The 22,214-nt window shown below is 33.4% G+C and overlaps 1 protein-coding gene across 4 annotated transcripts in view; it reads right to left on the bottom strand.

The window, feature by feature from the left end:
- Positions 1–22,214, bottom strand: part of LOC145256343 (alpha-N-acetylgalactosaminidase-like) — a 77,070-nt gene that overhangs the window by 27,128 nt on the left and 27,728 nt on the right. For 3 of the 4 annotated variants that reach the window (XM_080115133.1, XM_080115143.1, XM_080115154.1), the window contains exons 2-4: positions 13,977–14,147; positions 11,817–11,991; positions 2,671–2,845 (exon numbers count right to left, since the gene is read on the bottom strand). In XM_080115133.1, the coding sequence (XP_079971259.1) occupies positions 2,671–2,845; positions 11,817–11,991; positions 13,977–14,137 (511 nt within the window). In that variant the 5' untranslated portion in view covers positions 14,138–14,147. Of the gene's footprint in view, positions 1–2,670; positions 2,846–11,816; positions 11,992–13,192; positions 13,350–13,976; positions 14,148–22,214 lie in introns of those variants that run through there. The other variant, XM_080115164.1, reaches the window with a different exon arrangement.

Here is a 22,214-nt window from a genome sequence, read left to right as displayed (position 1 = left end):
GCAAGAGAACTATATGCTCAGTCCGTCAAATCCAAAGTAGCTGAACAGCGGCTTGGTTCCCACCAGTTTTGGCAAATAGCAAACAGGATCCTGAACAGATGCGTGCGTTCTATCCCAACTATCATCAATGAACCTGAGGTCATCTCGTCAGCATCAGACTATTTGCCAAGAACTTTGCAGCTAACTCTACCCTCTGCAACGAAGGTCATCAACTCCCCATATTTCCTCCTACAACAGACAACACACTATCCAACATACAAATATCTGTGCACGAGGTTGCGAAACTAATCAAGAACCTTGATTCCAGTAAAGCAATTGGCCTAGACGGCATTCCAATTATAGTGTTGAAAAAGCTTCAACCAGAACTTGCCTCCATGCTTACAAAACTGTTTAAGTGTTGCCTTAAGGAGAAGTGCTTTCCAACACCCTGGAAAACCTTGTCAGTATGCCCTGTATTTAAGAATTCAGGTGATAAGTCATTTCCCTTTCAGTACAGACCAATAAGTCTCTTGTGTGTTATGAGTAAGTTGTTGGAATCCATATTAAATAAAGTAGTAGTCAACCACCTCAGCAGAAATAACCTTCTTAGTGACATGCAATATGGTTTTCGTTCTGCTAGATCTACAGCTGATGTGCTAACAGTTATATCACATAGGATTAGTGAATCTCTCAACAAAGGTTTCCTTTCTAGGGCAATTGCTCTTGACATATCAAAGGCCTTTGATAAGGTTTGGCATAAGGGCCTACTTCACAAGATTTCCAGCTACAGTATAACTGGAAATGTTTTATCAATCATTAAATCATTTCTCTCTGATAGATTCATAAGAGTAGTGGTTGATGGGCAGAAATCAGAGGCCCACAGTATTAATGCTGGAGTCCCCCAGGGGTCCATCCTGGGCCCAACTCTCTTCCTGATCTACAGCAATGATCTCCCAAAACAGATACTTAAATCAGTCATTGACATCTATGCTGATGACACGACGATCTATGGCAACACACCAAAGGCCGTAAATGACAAAGCTCTCTCTGATTCCCTCTCCTCTGATCTTGAGCGTGTGGTTCAGTAGGGGAAGAGATGGCTGGTTACTTTTAATACATTTAAAACCAAGCTCCTAACTTTACATCATCAACGCTCTGTTCCTCATCTAGCATCAATTGAAATAGATAGCTCTCATCTCGGGGAGGCTTCATGTTTTGACAAGCTCCTGGGTTTGACCTTTACTCCTGATCTGAAATGGAACACATATATCAGGTCTGTTGCCCGGGCCGCTGGGAAAATGGTGGGATCCTTCTACCGCTCCAGAAGATATCTCACTACTGATGCAATTCTCTATCTCTATAAAAGCCAAGTACGTCCAAAGATGGAGTACTGCTGCCACATCTGGGCTGGAGCTTCTAAAAACAGCCTATCCTGCCTTGACAAAGTACAAAATAGACTTCGTGGTTTAGTGGGGGATGCTCTCTTCTCTTCCCTGCAACCTCTCTCCCACAGAAGAGACGTTGCGAGCCTGTCTTTGTTTTATCATTATTTCCATGGCAAGTGCTCATCCGAGCTCCAATCTCTGGTCCCCCCGCGCCAATCCTTCATGATAAACACCCATCTAGCTAAAACCACTGTCAGTAATTTCCCCCACTCTTTATCTGTGCCTAAATCAAAACATCGATTCCATTAACATAGCTTCTTTCTGAGAAGTGCATGCCTGTGGAATTCTCTTCCGTTTGCCTGTTTCCCACCTGGCTACAACTTGGATATCTTCAAGTCCAACATAAACAAATTCCTGATTAATCGCCCCCTTAAGTAAGACACTTTATCAAATCTCCAATACCAACTATTACTACGATATTATCCCATTGATTATTGTACACAAAATAACCCTTATCCCCGAGTGGCTTCCAGGCCTTGATAAGTGGTGACCCCCATGTAAGAAAAAAAAAGTTTTTGTTCTCTTTAAATATTTCAAAATTCTTTGGGCATCACCTATAAAAATTGCCTTTTTTCTAATCATAGAATTATATAATACAAAACATTATTTTTTAGTATTATTTCCTTTATAGAAATGAACTTTGTTACCTTCTCACCATATGTAGAACCTCCATTTAATCTCTTGAAATTCAGCTGTTTCTTAGCATAATTTGTATGGGTATTTTTAGACCGAAATGCTTTCTAGTCTGTAAGCTTATGAAGTCTACAACTCTCTTTAAGGTTTTAGTAAGTCTCCACCTTCATTTTGTAGGTACGTGTTTCTGAAGCAAATTTTTTTTTATCCTTTCCGGTTTACCTTGGTTGATGATTAATGAACCCACATCTAAAACATACTATGCCTCAGAGTGTTGATTGTCAAGGAGAGTTTATGCTAATTGTGCAAGGATTATGTGCATTTACATGGAATACATGCATCACAGAAACAATAAATATAGTCTCATTTAACAACTATTTATTAAAAAAAAAATCTATAAATCATCGGCATATAAAACATGTCTGTTTTTGGCATAACAAAGGTCAACCTCAATCATTTACAAAACAAAATTATACATAATTATTTTACAATTTATTTTATAAACTAACATGACAAGAATGCTAAAAGAATGCTAATAACTATTCATGACATGACAGTCATGCAAGTTATAACCAAATTTAAAAGATAAAGAAAGACTATCATTCCATCTTACCAACAGCCATGTCATCAGGGTTAGAATAGCAACCATCTAATTTCAAGAAATCAATTTTCCAATCAGCAAACGTTTGAGCATCAGTGCTCAAATAGAATTCACTGCCAGGATAACCACCACAGGTTTTCGTACCAAAATCTTCATAGATGCCAATTTTTAAGCCTTTGCTGTGAATCTGAGGAATAAGAACAGAAAATAGTATTGAAATTGAGATTATAGATTTATTTTTATTGAAATGAATAAAAATTTTAAATTAAAAATCTTCTGCTTGATTTCCTTTGGTCAGTATCTTTCATGCTATAATAAAAATCAATGTGCATTCATTTATAAATATATGTTCTAGTACATAACGCAAAAGTAAAACACATACCTTTCATAGGCCCTGGATGAAACCATTTCAAGTGGTTAGACAACTACCTCAGACTTACCCTACAACTTGAAATTAATTCGGAAAAAAATCCTCCACTTGATTATAAAAGGTCAATGGTGGCTGTTTTTTTTTTTTTTTGGTCATCAGGATTGATGAGTTATATATGATTTTATATGAATACTATTACAGACTGGAAACTTGGGTATGCTGAGTTCTAATCCAGTTTGTTCTACAGAAACACTTTTACCAAACCCACACCTTCTAGTAAGAGTATGAAGGCATTCGCCTGAATATATACTGAATTATCTCCCTTAGTGTTTCATGCAAAGTGTTAGTTATTCATATACAAACACACATACATGAAAGAGAGAAAAAGAAACATATCTATATAAATAGTGATTTCAAACATTGGTGAAGCATAACATTTTTTTTCATCATTTTTAACTGAGTGTGTACACTAGCTTTTAATATTTCTTCTTGATCTGGAAAGTTATTATCAAGTTAGATTTCACAAAACTAGATTTATTAACCAATCAAATTATTAAGTGAGTAATAGAATATTAGAAAGAAGTTTACCATATCTGATTCGAAACAGCAATAGTGACAAACATTTTAAGATAGGATTGGATAAATTTAGTAATAAATGGTACAAAAAAGAATTAAGAGGGAAGTTTTGGGTACTATCTGATGAAATATTTAACAGAACTTGATCTGCATAGAGATATTGTATTAATAGTGTAGAGATTATGTGCAATTTTTTTTTTTTTTTAATTGAGAAATTAATTAAAAGGGCATGTGCACAAAGAGACATAACAAAAACAGATAATAAAATAGACAAGATCCAGGAAAACAGTAAATTCAGACTATGGACAAAGATGCAAAACAATGAAGCACATAAGTAAATGCAGCAAACTAGTCCAAAAAGGACATAAAAAATAATGATTTTGTAAGGAAAATAACTCACTAGGAGTTGTGCAAACAACTGCGCTTTGAACATGCAGATAACTGACACAGGTGCAAACCAAACGTAGTATTGAAAAATGAAAAGATACGAAATTTTCAGAAAATACATATAGACAAACTCATTTGAACAAGAAAATCAGGCATGGCAATATTCAATAGATAAAAACCATACCAAATAGTAGATTTCACTGTCCCAGCAAGAGGCAGTTTGAAAGAGACAGAAAAACTAAGCAAATTCATGGATCTTGCTAGAAAGTTGAAAGGAATATGGAATATGAAGAAAACTATCATAATACCAATTGTAGGAACACTAGGAACAGTTGAGAAAGACTAAAAGAAAAGGAATCAACAAGAAGATTGAGACAATATTAAGTATGACACTAATGAAAACATTTAAAATATGAAGAAACATTTGAGTGCGAAAGCTAACCCACATAGGCAGATGACATGACTAAAATGAAACAGAATAAACACTGTTTATAAACACAGCAGGAAATATACAAAGAACATTATACAAAACTAAAGGAAATATACAAAGAACATTATACAAAACTAAAGGAAATATACAAAGAACATTATACAAAACTAAAGGAAATATACAAAGAACATTATACAAAACTAAAGGAAATATACAAAGAACATTATACAAAACTAAAGGAACTAAAACTGCCAGAATAGATAAGTAAAAAAAAAATCCAAAATCTGCCCCCAATCTCTCTGCCTCATAAAAAAAAAATGCAGTGGTGGCACCAACATCAGTTGGTTGGAGTTACAGAAAATGGTCGTGAAGGGTTAGGGAAACTGAAAAGACTAAGGGAAAGTGAACACAATTCTCACTTCCACTAGAAAGGCATGGAAACTGGAATCATGAGGAGGCTTATTGTCACTTAAATTTGTGAAAAATCCAACAACCATTGTCAACAAGAAGTAAATAATAAATAAGGGTCGCAACAACATAAAGTGATATACAAATGTGATCAAAAGAAACAGTCCTCAAATTCCTGTTGTCATTTGGGGAACACTACTGTTTTTTGCCAGTAAGTGATCACTGGTAATGATGATTTCTACGAGAACTCATAGTAAGAAATAATGATAATTATTTTAATATGTACCTGCTATTAAATTTAATATACTAGAATTAAAGGCCCTATAATGCCAAATACTAGTATATATTTAATATTAAATTGTTTTTACACGAATATATATAATAAAAACAAATAGTTTTTGACTATTAAAATAATTTCCCACACTATTGATAATGTTCACCCATGATAGTCTCCAACCTAGGGATGGTGCACACCATTTTCAAGGTCAACGGTTAAGGTTATATTTGGTGCGGTTCTTCATAAACCACCCCATTAGGGATGATACACACCAAATTGGGGTTCGCCATAGTCCCAGGGGCCACCACTATGTTCTTTGTGAATTTAAATCAGATTACCCTCCTTCACCCCCATCCCCTCAACCAATTTTGATGAAATTTGGCATGATAGTAGTTCCTAACATAGGCCAAAATTTGTTGCACTTTCTCTTAATTTTGACCTTCCGAAATAATGGATCATTACGGATCCTCTTTTTAAAAATTTAAGATAATACTTTTCCCTTTCAGATACGCACTAAAGATGCCTCCCAACTTAAATAGAAGCAAAACTGAAGAAGAAAAAGAGTGGCAAGATTAGAAGCTAATAAATTAAGAGTTGCTGCAATTTGCTCCAATAAAAACACTTCACAAAGAGAAAAACGTCTGGAGCTTTTTTTTTTCTTTTTTTTACATAGGCATCACCACATTATCAAGGCCCAGAGGCCACTCAAGGATAAGGGTTAAAGAGTGTACAGTAGAAATTGGACAATATAGTAATCATTAGTAATGAAAATTTGGTAAATTTGATAACTTATATGGAACGGCTCATCAAGAACTTATTTACTTTAGACTTGAAGACAACCATATTGTAGTCAGCCGGAAAGCAGGAAAACGGAAGACAATTCCACAGGCGTGCAGTTCTAAGAAAGAAGCTTTGTTCATGGAATCTACGTTTAGGTTTAGGCACAGATAAAGAGTGGGGGGAATTATTGATAGTGTTTACAGCTAGACGAGTGTTTCTTGTGAAAGTTTGGCGAGGGGGACCATAGATTTGAAGCTCAGTTGAACACTTCCATGAAAATAACGATACATCAGAGACAAACTCGCAACATCTCTTCTGTGAGATAGAGGTTGCAAGGAGGAGAAAAGGACATCTCCTACGAGGCTACGACGTCTATTTTGAACTCTATCAAGGCAGGCCAAGTCCTTTCTAGCAGCTCCTGCCAAGATGTGGCAACAGTATTCCATCCTTGGACGTACCTGGCTCTTATATAGATAGAGAATAGCATCAGCAGTGAGATATCTACCGGATCGATAGAAAGATCCCACCATTTTTCCAGCGGCCTTGGCAACAGATTTGATATACGTGTTCCATTTAAGATCAGGAGTAATGGTCAAGCCCAGAAGCTTGTCAAAACTTGAGGCCTCCTGAAGACGAGAGCCATTCATTTCAATTGATGACAAATATGGATTAGAATGTTGATGATGTAAAGAGAGAAGCTTGGTTTTAGATGCATTAAAAGTAACCAGCCACTCCTTTCCCCATTGTACTACGTGCTCAAGATCAGAGGAGAGAGAATTGGAGAGAACTTGGTCGTTTACTGTCTTAGATGTGGTACCATAAATGGTAGTGTCGTCAGCATAAATGTCTACAAATGATGTAAGGATATGATTTGGAAGATCATTAATGTAGATCAGGAAAAGAGTTGGGCCCAGGATGGATCCCTGAGGGACACCGGCATTAATACTGTGAGCTTCTGATTTTTGCCCCTCAACTACTACTCTTATGAACCTATCAGAAAGAAATGATTTAATAATTGAGAAGACTTTTCCAGCTATACCATAGCTAGCGATCTTATGAAGTAAACCTTTATGCCATACCCTATCAAAGGCTTTAGATATGTCAAGAGCAATTGCCCTAGAAAGATTGCCACCGTCGAGAGATTTGCTAATCCTATGCGATATAACTGTAAGGACATCTGCTGTAGATCTAGCAGAACGGAAACCATATTGAGTGTCACTAAGAAGGTTATTTTTGTTGAGATGGTTGATTACTTCTGTATTTAACACAGATTCTAGCAACTTACTCATGACGCACAGGAGACTTATTGGCCTGTACTGAGAGGGGGATGAGCGATCACCTGAATTCTTAAATACAGGGCATACTGATGAGCTTTTCCAGGGAGATGGGAAACTATTCTCCTTAAGACAACGTTTAAACAGTTTTGTAAGTATGGGCGCTAGTTCAGGTTGAAGTTTTTTGAGTACTATAATTGGAATACCGTCAGGGCCAGTTGCTTTACTCAAATCAAGGTTTTTGATTAGCTTCGCAACATCACGTACAGATATACGTATATCACATAGCGTGTTTTCTGATACAGGAGGAAATATTGGGGGTTGGCGGTCTTGGTTAACAGAATACATCAAAGAGAAAGGAAAACAAGATTAACAAATTTGAAAAGATCAACCCAATGTAAAACCGACAGAACTAGACATGCTGCAAAGCGGTTAAATTCAAGTAAGGTAAAGAGATGGTCAGGAAAGGGAAGCAATACAACAAACAAATGAAATAAATGAGGAAACAACAAGAAGAGTTATATGAGGTCAGTTGAGAGAAGCAAGACGAAGATTAAATGAAACAGATGAGGAAACAAAAAGAAGACATAAACAAGGTGAGTTGAGAGAATGAATCAGAAACCGAACGCATCTTTCACCGATCCCAGGAGTGTGAGTGAGAGGCAGCAAGGAAATAGAGTATGACTTTGCCCCAGCAAATGACCGAAAAGGAGGCAGCTGGACAAGAAATGGCTGCTTTGAGACAACACGAAATAGAAAATTGCAAAAGAAAAGGATTACTCTACAAAAAAATGACTCGCGCTACAGCTGACATAGGAAAAATGGACAAAGTACGAGTATGCCAGCATTGCTCAGCTGTGAAATTTAAAGGAAAAAAACCCTGGTTGTTCTTCTTCTGACAAGGTTATCCACCATTTCTTCAGTTGCTGTAAGATTTGTTCTCATGAAAAGGTTCAATCTCTAAAGAGTTCCTGCAAAATCTACAGTTACAATTGTTTTACAATGACTTCATTTGTTCACAAAAATGCAACGGTACATGGGTGGAATCCTTTTAGAATTGGAGGCCAGGTTTTCCACAAAACGAAGTCTTTTGCCACCTGAAGATGGAGCAGTAAAATTTATTCAAATCTACTTGGATAGTCTAGTAGAGGAACTACATAGTCAGGAACATGACAGAAGACTCAATCAAGATGAAGGCTGACTGAATTTTTACGAGAACAACAATCTAATTTGTCAACTGGAAACAACATAGGCAAGGATTGAAAAAACCTGGAAGAACACAAAGTTGTTATAAGGAAAGACCGACTCGTTAATGTACCACTATGGTTCTCCATCTCATGACATCTACATAAAGGCATCCATTGAGCAAAAAGTTACCCAACAGCTGTTTTCTTCCTACCATTTGATGACTCAGACTGGAAACTATTTTCTCCGGTATCAAACGTTGTTTCAACAATAGCTGGTGGATGTGCACTGCAAGATTGAAACAGAATGTTTACAGTTTCTGAGGAGCAACAGACCTTGGGAGCTGACAATTATGGAAACTTGAGGGATTCAATTCTAAGGGAGGATGGGCATCAAGAACAATGTTTGAGCGCTAAAGTGATGCTATAGATTATATTCAGTGAATGGGCTGAGCCGACCTCTTCACCACTTTCACCACAAATCCAAAGTGGATGGAAATTACAGAAGATTTCTTCAAGGACAGGAGCCTTAGGATTGTTGTTTAGGTCTTTAGACAGAAGCTAAAAAAGCTAATGAAATTTATTAAAAAATGAGGATTTGGCAGGTTGAGAGCTTCCCTGTACAGCATTGAATAACAAAAGAGAATACTACCGTATGCACACATCCTCACCTAACAGGCCCCAGATGACATAATTCAACAAGAATAAATGGATTTCTGCTGAGATACCTGACAAAGAGGGAGACTGACCTTCACGCAAAAGTGATGGCACATATGGTCCACGGGCCTTGTGGACCAGTAAATCCAAGTTGCCTATATATGATTGACAATAAATGCTCTAAAAAGTATCAAAGAATTTCTTCAGGGTACCAAGCAAAGCTAGGACTCTTACCTCAAGTACAGGCATAGGAAACCAGAAGATGGAGGCCAATAAGGATGAAGAAAAATAGTTGATATGTTTATCAAAAAATCGCAAACCAGTGGATTGTTCCCTACAACAGGGTCCCTCTTCAGCAGTTCAATGCTCACATTAATGTAGAAATTTGCAGCTCAATCTGAAGCATTAAATACGTCCTTAAATATGTGAACAAAGGATGTGACCAAGCATTGTTTGAGTTATAAATAACTGATGAAGCAGCTAACCAACAAGGCCAAGTACAAAAACAAATTGTGGATGAGATCCAACAGTTCCAGAATGTAAAGTATGCTGGCAGTTCAGAGGTAGCCTGGAGGATATTGGAGTACTCCATTCATGAAAATTTCCCTCCAATTGTACAACTTTCTGTTCATCTTGAAAATGGGCAACGCATCAGCATTTTTAAAGTACCCTTGGATACTCATTGAATGGATCAGCCAGTTTGCAAAATTACTGGTACCTCAGCCTTGGCAAATGTCATTCAGGACACATCAGCAATCATTGTAGACAAAGCCCCGATGACACACAAGATTGCTTATAAAGCAATTGACCGGACACTACAAGACATCATCGAAAACAAGCCTATGGGTGACATTCTAAGATTATAGTAAAGAAATTGATATCTCTGGAAACACAGCCACAGTCGACTTCTCACAATTGCTTCTCCAAATTGGTATCGGTCAGTTTCCAATCACTTCTCCACCTGACAGAATTAAGATTCTGACCGAGCTTGGTAAACGTGTCGGTAATCTAAAGAAAGTTTACCCGAACTTGCAAAACAAAAAATTATCAGTGTCTTGCTGAGAGGGCTATTGTTTCACCACTAAACAGTAATGTGAATTTCTTGAATAATTGGATAATGGTTGAATTTCCAGGGGACTCAAAGAAATAAGTCATTTGATTCTGTCACTAATGAAGGTGAAGCTGTTCATTACCCTGTAGAGTTTTTAAACTCTTTGGAACTGACTGGAATGCCTCCTCACATTTTAAATCTCAAAATCGGAATGATGCTACTGCCAAAGTTCCCTTTACTTCCATCTGACGCGCTTCAGTTTCCTGTGAAAGTATGTTTTGCAATGAACATCAATAAAATTCAAGGTCAAACATTTAAAACCATTGGCGTAGACCTGACATCAGAATACTTCACACCTGTTATGTTCTACATCTCCACCAGCCAGACAAGAAGTTCAGAAAAACTCTACATTCTGGTTCCAAACAGAAATGTAATCTACCACGAAGCTCTTCAATAAAATGTTCTAGAAAAGGATATGATGAAAAAATGATATGATCTTGATTGTGGTAAGTTTGAAGTATTGCATGTATCAGATAAAATTTAAGCAATGTGTTCAAATTTACTATGTGATATCATAAAGTAACCTTCATCTTTGATAAAAATGTATTTGTGATACTAAACAAATTTTAACCATTGTGTTTCTTTGTAATTGTGTCAATTTTTATGTGTAACAATATAAATGTCAACTTTGATATAATCTACTTGCTTTAACGTTCATGGTTGGATTTCAGTCACTTCAAGAGGTAGTTAAAAAATTTGAACACATTAAGCAATAGTTGCTCTTACAACATCCACTTATGCAAGCGAAAATCAAAGGACGGATACCTTTGCTAGTATACATAATATATTGTTGGCAATAAACTCCAATGTTTACCATTTTGAAAATTATTACATAGCAATACATTAGACTAACAGATTATTATTAACAAAACAATTAGCTGTCCCTACCCGGCATTGCCCAGTAGTGTTTTTAATTTGTTTGACTTTTTTGAAAATATTTTTTTTAATCGAAGGGAAGTAACTGTAGGCAAATAAATTATTACAACCTGGAAATATTTTTACAAAAAGGAATTGAATCAAATTAAATAGTGCATGTTCAGAATTTTGCCTCCTGAAAAACAAAACAAAAAAAAAATCTCTGATTTATATACTCTTGAAAGAAAGAAAATAGTTTTATCAAAAAATCACTTAAATTTATCAAGTAGTTTTATTTTTAAATAAGAAAATCAAATTTATAACTAAAAGATGAGTGACAATCCCATCTTGAAAACAGTTAAAAACTAGAGAACTCCAAACAATTCAAATTTGCGAAATATTAGAAAGATATTTTTAAATTACATTTTAACATTGGAAAAGTTCAAATTCACTTAAAAATGATGTTTTTTTATAAAATTAAAACTACTTGATCAATTTATATGATTTTTGGTGTACAATATTTTCTTCATGTGCAAATTTTTCTTTATTTTTGTTTTTTCATAGGAAGAAAATTCTGGAAAAGCGCCAATTAAATTGTATTCTTCTTAATGTGCTAGAATGATCCATAAAAGAACTAATCAAATATTGATTTTATAGGAAGAAAACTATCTTTGATATAGAAATAAATGACTTTACTTTATATATTAGATAAGTATTTAAAAAAAAAAAAAGAGAGAGAAAGAAATCAGCTAAAGAAAATGTTTAGTGATGCAAATATTCGAGAAATATGGAAATCACTTTGTATTTTGTGGAAATTTTAATCCATGAACTTAAGGTTAAAAGTCTTACATATTCGGCAAGTTTCTTAATACCGTTCGGGAATCTTTTGGGATCTGCTTGCAACTTCCCATTTTCATCCCGTTCTTTTGACATCCAACAATCATCAATGTTGATGTATTCATAGCCAACATCTTTGTAGCCATCAGATGCCATATGGTCAGCCATTTGCATGAAAAGTTTTTCACTGAAAAAGCAAGAGGAGATTATCTTTATTTGGACATAATCTATATATACACACACACATTTCAGCCTGGCGTTGCCTGAGTGTTTGAAGGTGTACGTTGAGAAAAAAAATAAAAATAAATAAAAAATAACAAAAAGCGGTCAATTTTTTTTAACTTTGACCTCTATTATGACCCCTTAACATTTATTGTTTTGGGTTCAAATCAAGTTATTAAGTTAGATCCATGTCTAGGGAACCTATATCTAAAATTTCAAGTGTTTAGACCCAAAATTGCCAGAAGAGTTTGGTAGAGTTTTCAAAGGCCAAATCGTTGAACTTTGACCCCTTAACAGCCAAATTTCTGGCCAAAAATGGATCACAAAGATTTTCCCAAATCTCAGTACCCTATATATCAAATTTCGAGTCTGTAGACTTAAAATTGACAAAGTTATTGCGTAGGGAAATGTACACACACACACACAGACACACACATTCACTTTTATAGATATACTAGCATTTATAAATGCTGAATTCAGTCATTTCTAGTAAAAGTTTTTATGCTTGAAGGTGTCATCATTATATCAGGTATGTATTAATTTGTTTTTTTGTAGACATACCAGAGCTCTACAGTGCGAGTGAAACAGTCGCATTTGTGAGTGATTTTTCAAAGTGACGACTAGAAATAATGAAACGCTTATCTTTTGGCGATTGTATTTCTTTCACTGGCAATCTTCCAAAAGCTCATTACTGCATGAAAAATATCTTTTCAACTTTTTTTTTTTTTTAAATAAAACATGCAAAGTCAAATTATTTAAACAATAAAAGGTTTAACACAACAATATACTTTTTTTAAGAAAGGCTGTTTAAAAACATCTGAGAAAATTCGAATGTTTATACCTTCAAGTATCAATATAAAATTCGTTGTATATTTAGAATTACACTTATTAAATAAAAAATACTGAAAAATCTTTATGCTGTACATGTTCGTCACAGAATGAAGATGTCATATTCTAAAAATCATGTGAGTTTGGCTAGTAACTTTTCTATTTGGCTACTAAACGAAAATATTTAGTTGTCAAAGGTCAATTAAAGATAAATTTGTCCATAGAGCCCTGCATATTTATAAATAATAATCCACAAATTAATGATTTGTTTCAAAAATAAAGCCTCCATTTTTTTTTTAACTCAAAAAATTGAAGAGTTACAAAGACGAAACTGGTACCATTAAAATGAATGAGTTTTTGTTCTCCAGAATGTATTTTTCTACATAGTCACCAACATTCTCAATGCACTTTTGCCAGGAATTCAATGATGCATCTCTGCTTCTGACACATGTCCATAACAGGAATTGCTTGCTTAGAGTTTTACGCTGTCAATATCTGCAACAGAGAGATAAAATTTTCAGGTCATGAATACATAAGTTCAAATGCAATTTGCAATCTCCTCTGATCCACTCAAACAAAATAAAAAAAAATGAGGTGTCCAAAAGATCAGTCTTGTATGTTGAATTATGAATTTGAAAAAACAAAACGTGCGTTAAAACGTATACTTTTCTCTCTCTCTCTCTCTCTCTCTCTCTCTCTCTCTCTCTCTCTTTCTTCCTTTTCATTCTAATTAAATCAGGATAGATGACAAAACAGGTCACATGCTCTTTGCTGTTTGGCCTGTGGTCGAAAATAAATTCAAAGTTAAAATGCTCCTTAACAGTTAATAATAAAAAAAAAAATGCCTTTGGTCACTATTTTGTAAAGCGTTCAATTTTCAGAAGCAATCTATGTCATGAAGAATGTCTGTCATTAATGACGATGGGAATGCTGCCTGTAACAACACAATGAAAACTTTATGACCAGACTTGCCAGCTGGTTATAGTTTATACCATATCAAACCCTTGATGTAGTTTGCTTATGCAGTGGATAGAGACAAACTGAAGTAAATGAAGATATATAATGGTGGTATGAGTTGTACAGATTCCACTTTTCTTTTTCACACAAAAAAAATATGTTTACCTGATGCAATTGTCTGGATCATTTACACAATCAGTGTTACAACGGAATCTCTCCCAAGATAACCATCCCATGGGCGGCGTCAGAGCAAGACCATTGTCCAATGAGAAAACCAGAGCTATGGATAGCAACAAGGTCACCAAACACAGTTGTTGACCAAACATTTTGTTAGGTCTGAAATGAAAAGAAATACATACAAAACGTCTATCATTTTTTTTCTAAGTTAAGCATTTAAAGCTACTTAATAAGAAAATTTCCTGTACAATGTATAATATAGAAAAATGCAAGCATGAAAAGTAATATGGTTAAGCTTAAACATGGAAAAGAAAAAGACAAGATATTCTCGTAAAAAATATAAATTTATAACTTAAAATATTGAAACATTAAGAATTGATCATATAATGTTAAATTGAATTAAAAAAAAAATTCTTAATGCTGCAATATTTTAAGTTATAAATTTATTATATTTTTTATTAGAATATCTGGTCCTTTTCTTTTCCATGTTTAAGCTTAACCATATTATTTTTCATGCTCGCATTTTTCTATTGTAATCCATGAATTATCCAGGTTTCCAGTAAATTCACTTGTTCTTTGTTTAATTTCAGTCTTATTTTTTTGCCACCATAAACATAACATACACATATGTAAAACAATGTACGGCACTCATCTGCTTTCATCCTCTGTTTCACTTGTTACTTCTCTTTTCGCGAAAGCAATTAATTAGTAGCAACACTAGTTGCTGAAGTGACATGGTTACTATGGAAACTAGTCATAAAAAACATCGCTCACCTTACATTTTTTTACGATTTTGAACACCAGTAAATTCATCATAACTTTTGTTTTACTGAACGAAAATTGAAAATTTTTTCACAATATAGCTGAGAAGATGATCTATAAACTGTAATGATTGTTTGAAATTTGGTCGAAAAATGAGTGAAGGGTGAAGCTTTAAAGCAGTTCCAAATGACTAAGACTGACACTTAACCATATATTCAAACATAGTAGTGTTTGAATGATAGTCTTATGTTAAAAACATAATGCTAGATAATGCAGAAAGGCTGAAAGATATCAAAGGCTCAGATTGGTTGAACAAAATCATTAGAAGGGTAAAGGCATTTTGAAATGGTTAATGAGGTTTGTCAATAAGAGATCCAAATAAGAGATATAGATAAGAGATATAGATAAGAGATATAGATAAGAGATATAGATAAGAGAGGAATGCTTCCCCACCTGAAGAAATCTGGAGAAAGAAAGAAAAAATTAGAGGAATTTATAATAAAATTCATGAAGAAATCAAAGTTTGTTGATGTTGTGCAATTAATGAAAATCGTAATTATTCTATATTTCTAAATTTCAAAAATGGGGATTAATAATTTGTATCATTTCGATTAGTCAGACAACTGTTCTCGTCTTAGTATCATTCTCAAATCATTTAAATTGAGATGTAAGCAGTTAAAACACCTCGTAAGATATTTAAAAGAAGAGAACCATGAAAGAAATAGAGAATGAAAATAAATTTGTCATCAACCTTTTCACCGGGTAAAATCCGTGTGGCGAATATTAATTTATACATGATGACCTCATAGCGTTCTCTTTCTTTTTTGTTTTTATTGTGCTCTTTTTATTTACTAACAAAGAAAACCCACGACTCACAAAACTTATGTCGCAGGGTGCCATCTCAGGAAGTTGCACACTTCCAACTCAAGCTGCACCAAGTTTATAATTTTATCTATCTGAAATAAAATATCTTTTAATATCCCGCTATTGTTTCTGCGAGTTAGTAACTTCAAACTTAAGGCCTTGTGTCATCTTGGTTCAGAAGTCAGAAAGTTCAATAGGCCTATGTTTTTCACTTTTGCCTTTTCCTGTCTGTCAGACATAATGCGTTCCATTTCGGCTGCTTTCTTAATCCTTGGTGAAAACACCACATAAGGGAACTCCTTTCCATGTTCGCTGTCGCTTTAGAAGTAATTTCTCCAACACATGTTGAATTTTAGTATACACCCATGCATTAAATGAAAAGTGTTAATTTGATTGGCCAAATTAGATCACCTGTTTTACAGTTTCTAGAGGCTCTGTCTGCTTATGTGACTAAGCAAAATAAAACAATGGCAGTGTCTGCAACAAGGTGATCTGGTATTGCCCGGCATGAGGAAAATCACAGTAGCATGCTCTTGTTTCATCAGCCATGACTAGGTAGAAGTTTCAAGTAATTCAAAATTATATTCTTAGTATCGCCTGTACTGAGGATTGAATCTTTAACTACTAAAAGAGTGCTACTTAGAACTAGATTTTAGCTAGTACTTTATTCATTATGCTATAGTTTCTTATGAATTCAACAAGATACACCTGAAGAAGGTTGAAGGTTATATCAGCCAAGAAGTTGTGAGAATAACACTCTAGATGAGAAGAGCAGTTAAGATCATCCAATACATTGTTCACATCCATCTATATATGCTCAATCACTACAAAGAAAGCAGCGAGATGGTGACAAAAACCCGTTTTTTTTGTTTTTTTTTTGGAGAGGGGACTATTTTAATTGAACACCATATGCAATGTATATTATAATAGACTACCCAACATTACAATTTGTTTTTTGTCTTTCTAAACTACATATTTTTTTTTCAAAAATATTTTGTTCCAAACCAATTGAAGTAACTTTGCATTGAGAAATAGAGAGTTAAATCCTTTTTTTAAGTTGGTGACAATTTGGAAATAATTTAAACTCAGATAAAATATTTTCTGAAAGAAATTAAATTGAGTTACATTTTATTCTTGCAACAATTGTTTGCTGCAACAATTCACAAGAAAAACTAACAAACCAGAATCAAATATCGATTTTGTAGAAAGAAAACTATTGACGACAAAGAAACCATAAAAAGATTGACTTTACTATATATATATATATATGACGTAATATAAGTTATAACAAAGCTTGAATAACAGACTTCTGTCTATGAACTTGTCTGTTCTATAAAAAATTATTTATTCATTGTAGGAAATGATTAAAAGTTAGAAATTTTAAAAGCAACTTCCTTATAAAACTCTAAAACTAGAATCTTATTTTCATTATATCAAAAACTATTAATGTGGGCACATAAATCTTTGCAAAATATAAATAGTATCAAATATATTTTAGTAGTTCCGTTTGATACAATTCAAATTTTGCTGGAAATTAATTTTTTCTTGTTCACAAATCAACTATCATTAAAAATGCCGGCTTTTTTTTTTTTTTTTTTACAAAGGAGTCACCACTTATCAAAGCCCATAGGCCACTCGAGGATAAGGGTTAAAAATGTAATGCCATCTTGTGGTAAATGATAATTGATCATAATGAAAACAATGATTATTAGATAAAACCAGACCAAATATTGTTAAAATCCTATTACCGCTTAAAGAAAAAAAATCATGCACAAATAACACAATTTTGACAGTTCATATTATTCTATTTAACAGTTAATACATTGGATCTTCTTAATATGATTTATATCACATTAGTTATCAAGCTAGATTTGTCTTTAAATAGAAAATTTAAAAAAAAAAAAAAGTAAAAATAGACAGAAAGACAACTTAATAGAGTAAAAATTTTATTGACTAAAATTTTCAACTTGAATTTTATTTTGTGAAAGGAAACCCTATTTAAAGCCCACTAAAGTGAGCTTTTATTTTCTTTAAAATGAGACTATATCTATATGCATAAGAGAGACACAATATTACATAAATCAAATCTGAAAACACCAACATTAAAGATATAAAACATTAGTTACTGAGAATAGTAACCCAACTTGAAGTAACCTGGAACAGAAAAGAATTATAAACATATAAAAAATAAAAAAAAAAATAGGTTTTTACATCTAAATTTTATCAAACTACCCTGAAAAATAAATAAAGTTGAAATGAAGGGAAATTTCAATATAATATCCATTTTTTCACTATTTGTGATATCTACAAACAGAATCCTACAGTATTTCTGGATGAATACTTAACATAATCAGATTCTTCTTAGACAAGAAACAAGTTCCATCCTTGGACTTTCATTATTTCTAATATTCATAAATGATCTACCTTATAAAATTATGTCTGAGGTAGATATATTTGTTGATGACACCATTCTCTATAATAGACATGATGGGAAAACGAATGTACATATATTGAAGGCAATAGTTAAAACCTTAGAAAATGGCCTTCAGTCCATAGTGGAATGGGCACAAAAAATGAATGGTAACATTCAACACTAATAAGACAAAATTTCTTTAACAATTAAAATGAAACCTTCACAATCACTGATTGCCATGCTTAAAACCCTAAATACCATCGTTCATACTCCTCAGATTAACATCCACAGGCAACATGGAATTGGAACGGATACACTGAAGATATTGCCAACGTTGCTGCAAAGAAGGTAGGCTCCCTCTACAGAGCTAGAAAACGAGCTCACACTTGACAATATCTTGTATCTCTACAAAGTCAGCATTCACCCATGCACAGAGTATTGTTGCCACACCTGGGCTGATGCTCTTTTAGACAGCCCCCCCCCCAAAAAAAGTCTAAAACCTAATAGGTCCCGCACTATCAACCAAGCTCCAGTCCCTGTTCCATTGTCACAATGTTGTATCTGTGTTTGTTTTACAAATACTTTAATGGAATGTGCTCTGATGAACTCACAGTAATTGTGCCCCTTGATGTAAATACCCCTTACAAACCTGACAAGTAAAATCTCACCCTTTTATTGTAGAGGTCCCTAGATGCCAGAAGCCAATTCCAATAGTTTCTTCCCTCAAACTGCCAGACTTTGGAATTTCCTCCCTGTTTCCTTCACTATACCAACATGAAAAAATGGAAATGTAATGTGGACAGACATCTCAATGCTTACCTCCCTACATAGTACCTCTGTAGAGATGATCCCAAAAATGTCTAATTGGCAATATATCTTGTTTGGGGGTAAATAAAGAGTAAAAAAATCTAAAGAACAGAAAAAATGTGAAAAAGTGCTCAAACCTTCAAGTTTGAAGTAATTGCTGCCAGGCAACATCAAATTCCTTTACTAGTACAATTGTAAAGAAAAACACTCGTTCACAAATACAAAACCTCTGCTTTCATGAAACAGCTCCGAACTTTACTCTTAGCTGGTAATATTCCAAATAATCCAAACACAAAGATATCTATTATTTTGGAGATAGACTTGAAAGCAGTTGTAATAATTAAAGGGGGCAACCAAACGTGCATCAGTTAAACAAAATTTGGTGGTTAATAGCGGCCTGCTATTAGGTTCCAAAAACAATGAAAAAAAAAAAAAAAGAGAGATTGTCTAGTTCAACCAGGCAAACATAAAGGAAAAAGATCAAGCATTTATAAAAAGAGATTTGGGTTTATTAATTGCCATAATTTACATGAAAGAATAAACGAGTTGCTCTGCTGTGAACTTTGTGAGCTATGTTTTCAAAGGAGCTGCAACAAATAATTACATGTTAAGAAATGAATTTGGCAGGAGAAACCAGTCATTCTTAAAATAAAGAAAAACAGGAAAAGGATTTATTTTCCTTGATTAAAATAATTTATAGTCTTTGAATGTGAAAAGGCCATTTTGTCTACATTCAACTTCGTTTGTGAAATCTATTTCCTGGTACTCTTAATGGAAGGTACATGCAAATTGCATGGCTGATTCTCCAAATGTATGAACATTTTGACTGCCCTCCTTTCACTTAAAAATTCACCAAAATTCACAAAATTAACTAATTTTAATAAAATTTTCAATATTTATTAACAGTCAAAGAATATAATGAATTTGTAGTGTTTTAAAAAAATCGTAGTGAAATTGAATTATTTTGTGTAAACAAAAAACACCTTAATTAAAGTTATTCTTTTAAGTACTAAAAAAAAAATGCATAAGTTTATTTTTACTTTTTTATGAAAATAAAGCATCATAGACGTTAACAATTGTTTTTATGTATTTCAGGAACATTATAAAAAAAAGCTCTTAAAGTCCATGTTAATGAAATCAATAAAGAAAAATTAATTTATCGAACTATCGATATTATCATTGAATTAAGCATTGTTTATTCAAGATTTTCACAAACAAAATCTATATATCTATAAAAATGAAAATGTCTACCTGTCTGTCTGTGTAAATTTCCCTACACAATAATTGTCAATTTTCAGTCTACAGACTCGAAATTTGATATACAGGGTATTGAGATTTGGGAAAAATCTTTGTAATCAGTTTTTGGCCAGAAATGTGGCTGTTAAGGGGTCAAAGTTCAACGATTTGACCTTTGAGAACTCTAAACCAAACTCCTCCCATAATTTTGGGTATAAACAATTGAAATTTTAGATATAGGTTCCTTGGACATGGATTTTACTTAATAACTTGATTTGAGCCCAAAACAATAAATGTTAAGGGGTCATAATAGGGGTCAAAGTTAAAAAAAATTGACGCTTTTTTCGCCCATATTTTCGAAAGTCATCCCTTCTTTTCGATTGTCCAGCCTTTTTAAACCTACATCATGTAAGGTTTGACAGTGGTCATAACAGCAAAGACGTCACGTTTTTTTCCCGTTCTTTTCCTCCTTCACGGTACGGGTTCAAGCCTGCCTTCCTACTACCACTTTTTCTTTTTTTTTGCTCAACATACACCTCCAAACACTCGGACAACGGCGGGCACCCATGCTAGTATATATATATATATATATATATATATATATATATATATATATATAATTACAACAAATATTTCACATGATTTTGATAACAATTCTCACAAAAATTTCAAATGTAATATTATAATTTCCTTGTATGTATGAGCGTGTAAACATTAGTGTAATAATTTTTTTATAATCTTGAAAATAAAAAGTTTTAATTTTAGAACCAGGGTCACTAAGAAAAAAGTAATTTAAAAAATGGGATTATTTTTTACTCACGATTCACTTTGAGAAGTACGGGTGAGCAACTTTGTAAAAAGAACAAAAGCAGACAGAATTTGCATCCTACTCACTGTATTCTATTTAATTATCAATAAATAATTGTTTTAATGGTTTTCACATTCATTTCATTACCATCTGAAAAAAGAATTTACATACTGTTGTTACATATTAGGGACTATGTCAATAGTGATTAAGTCAGCTAGTGTGAATTTTGATAAGGGTTACACTGAGTGCATGGTAATAACCCAGATGTGTAAAATAGAATTGTTCCTAGAGATGAGTGATGAAAAACTGAGGCAGGAGGCAGGAGGTCAAATGTCGTAGACAAAAACAGTGATATGAGGATATGACGAATGACATCACATTTTCAAGTCGAAAGTGGAAGCCTTGCAAATAAGACATTGCCAATAATGTAGAAATTTTTGTAATCTAAAGCGAATGTTACTTTGTGTCCATGGGTGTCACACATTTCAGTAAGTTCGAAATTAGCTAAGAAAACAATATTCATGAAAAATTTAATTATTTAGCAACCACTAGACAAAATAATGATGATAAAGAGACGTGGATGCATTAGACTATCATGCATAAGCATCCCTGCATGTATAAAGACTTATCTTGTTCTTGTAAATATTACACTGCAAGTCCTACTGTTCAGCTTAAGTGAACATCTAGAATAATGTGCATGGATTGTGCCCATCACTAAAACCTTTGAAAATCGATGACTTAAAATTTGATAAAACAGATTTGATATACTCAAACTATAATGAACACATCATTAAAAGATTTTATGATTATCAATTAAGAAAATATTTTATAAAATAATAGCAGGGCTACCTATAATTGCCCAACATAACTCCTCTCTCTCACACACAAATTTATGTCAGCATAAGGGAAATAACTCAGAAAAACAAATCAGAGTTTTGTTTTACATAATAACATTAAAAGATGTGTAGCACTAAATGAATGGCTATTTCACCTCCAAATAATAAATATTATACATCTTGGGTTATGTCAATTAAAAAATATCAACTTTGTGGGTGTTTCTTATGTATTTTAAAAATTTTAACTGGCCATAGAAACATTTTCCCCATTATATAATGGACATTATTGCTAAAACAAAACATTTTAACTCAGAAAGAATACTATTTAAATTAGAATTTAGTTTTTGTTTAATGGCATATCAACCATTTCATCATCATCTTGTCTTTTTTACATGTTAGTGACAAAACTTCTGAACAACCTCAATAGTTTTGCCATGCAGATAAACTTTCCCCCATATCTAAGTTTTCATTTGTCTTACAATATCTCACACACAAACTGA

The sequence above is a fragment of the Euprymna scolopes genome, chromosome 3, assembly GCF_053919585.1.
Source record: "Euprymna scolopes isolate OS-2025 chromosome 3, ASM5391958v1, whole genome shotgun sequence".
Classification (NCBI taxonomy): domain Eukaryota; kingdom Metazoa; phylum Mollusca; class Cephalopoda; order Sepiida; family Sepiolidae; genus Euprymna; species Euprymna scolopes.
Note: the sequence above shows the minus strand (reverse complement) of the source record. Positions and strands in the feature narration are given on the sequence as shown.